Source organism: Rhea americana, unplaced genomic scaffold (genome assembly GCF_003343005.1).
Source record: "Rhea americana isolate MKP2758 unplaced genomic scaffold, rheAme1 scaffold_111, whole genome shotgun sequence".
Classification (NCBI taxonomy): Eukaryota; Metazoa; Chordata; class Aves; order Rheiformes; family Rheidae; genus Rhea; species Rhea americana.
In genome coordinates this window covers 3,078,113-3,084,095 of record NW_028185162.1, presented here as the reverse complement: position 1 = coordinate 3,084,095, position 5,983 = coordinate 3,078,113, and the positions used below count along the sequence as shown (strand labels likewise).

The 5,983-nt window shown below is 43.1% G+C and overlaps 1 protein-coding gene across 1 annotated transcript; it reads right to left on the bottom strand.

The window, feature by feature from the left end:
* Positions 1–2,681: 2,681 nt before the first annotated feature.
* MRPS17 (mitochondrial ribosomal protein S17) lies at positions 2,682–5,532 on the bottom strand. Its single transcript, XM_085315742.1, has 3 exons — positions 5,474–5,532; positions 4,430–4,576; positions 2,682–3,097 (listed from the first exon to the last, which is right to left on the bottom strand). The coding sequence occupies exons 2-3, from the start codon at positions 4,550–4,552 to the stop codon at positions 2,807–2,809; spliced, it is 414 nt and encodes a 137-aa protein (XP_085171868.1). The 5' UTR covers positions 4,553–4,576; positions 5,474–5,532; the 3' UTR covers positions 2,682–2,806.
* Positions 5,533–5,983: the final 451 nt, after the last annotated feature.

The window sequence follows — 5,983 nt, the reverse complement described above, 5'->3', positions numbered from 1 at the left end:
GGCCGGGCCGCCGCCGGGCCGCCTCCCTCCGCCGCTCCCCACGGTTCTAACCCCCCGGCACAACACGCGTAAGGCACCYCTCCCGCCTTCGGGAAGGCTGGAGCATTCTTCAGCACTACTCGGGCTGGGAGAGAGCAGCGCTCCCGGGAGCCCAAAGCAGCCGGCGCTTTCTCTTGCCCAGCCGGCATGCAAGGGCACTGCCACCTCTGAAATCCTTCAGCTATAGCATCCAACCCCTCTGAAATTACCGGTTTAAACTCACTCCCGAACTTGCAGAAAGTTTTCACAAGCTAAAAAGATACACTAAGGGTGATGTCCCATGCAAACCACTTACCAAGAAAGATTCCAGGTGATGTTTTCTGAATCACRTGCAAAAACTAGTTTCTTACTCCTCAAATTTTCACCCACATRCAGTTGAACTGTTCCTTCTTAACCTGTTCCTGCCAGAGTAGTACTTAGCTTAGCTAAACAAGGTGGTGTGCTAATAATCAAATCATCAAATAACACAAACTTTCTTAAACTAAGCTCTTTAAGACATTACTAAAGGAACAATTAACACAGCAAGTAAGTTTATGAACAAGCCTTAAGTTTCTACATAGCGCATCTAAATGAGGTTTATAAAATTTCATTATGCAAATCCCACTGTCAGTCATTATCAGCACACACTGCAAGATGAATGGACACATGCAGTGTTGACATCAGTAAAATACAAAAATCTGTGGTGCATCTTTCAAGACCTTTTTAAGACTGGCATTTAAAAAAAATTACTGCATGTGTATTTAATCACATTTTGATTTGAAGGCATGTTAAGATCACAATTAGAGGTAGCTACAAGTTATTAATCAAGAARAAAACTCCTATATTTTGTGTTCCTTAGTTAACAGGACACTCACTTGTAAGTACTGTCCAGATTCCTTTACTGACTGCCTGGATGCRATTTAAATTTGTATTTTCTGCTGCCCAGGGCAGTGCTCTAGCCTAGAACTGATTTCTCTCAATCTTTATTAGGGATGAAATTCCACATGGTGGATTCACTTGAACAGCAGGAGTCCAGATTTTCTTCCATTTCAATGAGGGCCTTAATCAGCCAGCTAAAGTTACAAAACAAACAATTTACATAAACTTAAACCATTTCAAAGGCAGTTCGATAAGAGTTACCTGAAGTCATACACTTAAGATGTCTCAAAGCTGAAGACCAAGTTCACATTATTAAGTAGATAAGTTTCCATCAAGGTCTTACACCTCAGCTTATTGATCTCACTGAGAAATATGGTAGATATTAGTTGAGGACTGTGAGAAAGAAATAGTCTACCATCCAAAAAGGTAATATTTTGGTTCAGAAACACTGAAGCTTCCTTATCTCATTCTTCCTAGTCCAAATTATCTGAGTTCAATCTGACTTTGCCAGCAGTTTGGGGACAGCCAAAATTGGGCATGTGAAGGAAACCAAAATAATTTACAGTAYGCTAGGACAGTGATAAAGAACTTATAGCTTACACGTAGAGTGGTTCAGTTTCAAAAAAACTGAAATACTTCAAGTCATCAGCAGAAGAATTCTGTTCAGAAATTCCTTGTTCAGCTTATCTTAAGCAAAGAGCAATGACATAGGCAAGCACACACCTCTTCACACAGGATTCCTCAAAGCTTTGATATACCCACTCTCTTCCATTCAGGAGGGTGGTATTCCATCCCTGCAAAKGCTGTGTTTTGATGCAAATTCCCTTTAGATCTAAATACAAAACCAAAGTTAGCTACAAAAGGCTACTGTAACAGTAGCATACTCTCAGTTTATGTCTGGGAAGACAGGACACATGATACCCAGAGCTGTAGGAGGATAAAGTAGTATCTAATCATGAATTTCTATGGCCTTCCTGTTTTACATTACAGCATTCAGCAAATCAGTACCAGTCTATCTCCCCATGTGTTGCTTTAACTAGTTCTTCTGATGAGACTAAGTATAAGCATATTTACTTTCATTTTTTTTTAGCTTTATATTCTCATCACCTTCTACTTCTTGCTGGCAGTTCAAAGTTCCATCTCCCCCCAAACTGAATACTTTGGGCAAGTTACTCAGCTGCAAAGCAAGCATTTTTTTCTGAAATAAGAACATTTATCCAGCAGTTTGAGAGCTAATAACCTTAAAGAAAGTTCTTAATTTTCCAGCCCTCACTGGGGCAGCTTAGCAAATTCGATATAGATTTCTTCCTGCAAAGRGAACTATGCCAAGCTACCCAAAGTTTATAACAGCAGTAAAGTGAGAATATTTAAAGGCAAGTGATTGTGTTTTTCTTAGAGATTCTGGAAGTTGTAAAATACAGCCATATGGTTTAAATGACTAGGAGGAAGTAAGGACACACATAGGTAGCTGGCTTTAAATTTTTTACACYTCCTTTCAAAAGTTTTAATAGCATTGTTTTAAGTATAACCCTATGGACAAAAAAAAAGATTGTCTGCCACAGAGAACAATCAAATTCAGACCCTCCCCTTCCCCACAACTTAAACATTATATAGTTATATTCTTCTATTTCTCAATGCAGAAGAGCCATTCTAAGTGAACAGCTGGCTTCTGAGACTATTAAGAGCTCAGGCAAAAMTACATGCAAGAAGTAGTAGTGTTAACAACTGACACTTTCTCCATGTTTTCATTTAGAAACTTGAGGTGCTCAATCTATAACGTCCAGTTTTGGAAGCAACTATGTTTACTATTTATTGTGACTCCAAAGATCATTGAAACATTTTACATATGACAACAGGGCCCCAGACACCACTCACAGATCAGCTGAAAAGTCCCCCACATAAATGTTTTCTATTTGTCTGTTGAAYGAACTTTAAGTTCCTGGAGTTTTTCACTTAAATAGGTAGTATCTGCCTCTGTCAGATTTTCTGAATCTGACAGATTTTCAAGGAACCTGGTTCCTGCACAGGGCTTTCCCGTTATTGGATCTATGACATTTCCAACCTTGAAAACAATTTCAGCCAGTTCGTGTTTTACATGCTTGCTCCTCCGCTCAGGCAAAGCTTTTAGAAGAACAATGTCTCCAACAACACACTGCTGCAATGGATCATGGGCAAAATACGTTTTTCGCTTGTTAAAGAACTGTGGAAGGAAGAGTAAACCTTGGCATTAGGTTTCAAAATAAAGCAATGATAAATATATTTTTAATACAAAATGAACTAGCTTTCTCTAATGAGAACTACAGTTTCGTATAATTATTTGCCTTTAGTTTTCTGATGAGCTCAAGTTTGGATTGTGAAGCGCAACCATGCACAGTATTGTCTTTTCAAAGAAAGCACAGTATTACCATCCTYTCCTGGCTTGTATTTATGGCCAATAAGAGTTTGTGGAAAAGAAGGTGAGAAAGCAAAACTACAAAAAGCTGCCGGCAGTGAGTATGGRGATACAGGAAAAGATAAGCTCTTCACTTAACACAGACACTCTTTTCTAGCATCACCACTCTCCATTGGCTTTCTCAGCTTACAGTTCTTGTTTTGCCATTTTAGCCTTCTCTCTCYCTCCCCTTAGGATGCTCCACTTCCATACTGCTTCAGCAAGATAGCTGCCTTGACTCTTCCAAGCTGAATAATCCGACTTTCCTGAACAGTTTATACTTCAGGAACAAGTATCAATTCTTACCCATTCTAACATTCTTAAAGCTTATCAGTCCTAGGTAGCGTTGCAAAGCTTGTCATTTTTTTCAWTTTTTCTTGCTCAATTCATTTTTTTTAATGTAATGGTACAGTATTTATTCTTATTGATACCACAGGATTCAGAATCTCTTCTTTAAGGARAAAATCAACAGGTTCTTTGACTGGATAAAGCATTGGACTGGGATTCACAAGACCTATTATGCCAGGACTCAAAACCTTACTCTACCCCTTGCCTTCTGGTCTCCAAGGAGAAGTTATTTCACCCACCTGTGCTATACCCACCTCATCTAAAATTGRGAAAACATTAATTTTAACCTCTCTGCTTTAGATGCATTGACAAGAAGTTATAAGTGCAAGGCTCTTCTAGCACACTACAATATAGATTAAAATACTAAGTATRCTCATAATTATGCATACTGGAAAACAGCTAAAAATGTACTGGGAAAGTGTCTAGGTAATGTCAAATTTCCAAGATAAGCCATACTCCAAATTAATATTAAAAATTATCAATCTAAGCATGAAACAAAGCCTTCTTTCCCAACCCAGATCAGAGTTCATTAAAAAGCACTCCAAAGAAACATTTAGCAGATTTTCTGTATTGGAAGTGACTGATAATACACTTTTCATCTTTTACAGTCACCCCCACAGCCAAATCATTATACAAGTCCCTCAGTGAGTTACAGTATAAAGAGCTATTTAAAATTCCRAGAGTCAAATTAAACCTTCTCCCACATAGGATACAAAAATTATTTTTTAAAACATACTGTTAATCAGCTTTTACCTTTAATAAGTAAGGATCTAGCACAAGCCTTGTCACTCTCACTTTGGCAGTCTTCTGCATTTTGGTTCCTATTACTTTCCCCACTATCCATTTTGCATGGACAGCTCCACGTGGTACAGACATTGTTTAGATATGATCATCCAGTGCCTGGTAACAAGCAAGCAGATATGTTATTTTCACACACACAAATCAGTATCAAAGTTACAATTTTGATTTCAAACTAAGAATTCAATCATATTTTTGGGGGGGAATAAAAAGGCTGGATACAAACAGTTCAAACTTKCAAATACTGCATTACTTCAGTCTTGCATTAATGGTATTATGAGAAGGGATATGAATATACTGCTATTACAAGGAAAAGTTACTTCAGCATGGCAATGACAATGGAAATAATAGTTTAAGATCTTTTTCCATATGGTCCACAAGATTCATTTAAACCACAAGGACTTTGTTACGTACAAAAGACAAACATTTAGCTGTTGAAGTCTGTACAAATTGAACTCATGCTCCAACAGTTGGTGTTATMCATCAGCTCCTAGTGCAACTAGAGTTAACCAGACTGCAAAATGAAAGGGATTGGTAAAGCAGTCTATAAACTGACTTTGAAAAGTGTGCATACCACAACTACTAGTTTAGATAGTGAAACCTAAAGCAATGAAATATTCAATTTCTCTGATCTAACATTTATGCAACCACTTTTGAGTTAGCTCTTCCTGTACAAAGAATTACAATAGTACTCTACTAGTTTTGCCTAAACAGGCAGTTTTCTCTATCAGCCTTGCAAGATTCGCAGTCGAAAGGAGGGATCTGGAAGTGCCCTCGCGCTAGGGCTAATGGACAGAGGAGGGGCGAAGCGGCGGCCGCGAAGCGCCGGGGCCCGGCACCTTCGGGAAAGGGAAACCAAACAGGTCCGGGGCCTCCGCAGCCCTCCCGGCCTCCGCAGCCCTCTCCTCCCCCAGGTTCCCCCCAGGGGCCCGGCCCGGCCCGGCCCGGCCCGGCCCGGCCCGGCCCGGCCCGGCCCGCGCCTCCCCCGGCCCTTCTCACCGCCGCCGCTCGCTGCCGCGGCGCCTCACGGGCCTTAGCGAGCCGGAGCCGGAAGGGGCGGAGCCTCGGGCGGAAGGGCCGCGCGGCGGAGGGGCGGTGTCATGGCGGGGAAGGGGGCGGTGTCATGGCGGGAGGGTTTAAAGGCGCAGGCGGCCGCCTGCGGTCGGGGCTGTTGCTGCTGCGCCCCCTGCCCGCGTGGGGGGGGGGGCGGGGGCGGGGGCGCCTTGCCACCCGCGTCTCGTCCCCCCGTGGGCGGGCGGCGGCGCTTCTCCCCACAGCGGGCTGAGTGGCGCTGACTGGGCCCGCAGCTGGGGCGCGGGGCGCGCTGGGCCCCTTCCCTCAGGCCTCGCCCGAGCCTGCRGGGCGGCCGTGGCGCGGTGCCTTCCCCCCTTCCCCGTGCCGGTAACGGGTGCGAGCGCCGTGGGGCCCTCTCGCGGGGCAGCCCGCGGGGGGAGCACGGGCAGGTGTGAGGGTAGAGGAGCCACTTTTGCGCCTCGAATGAGGAAGGGG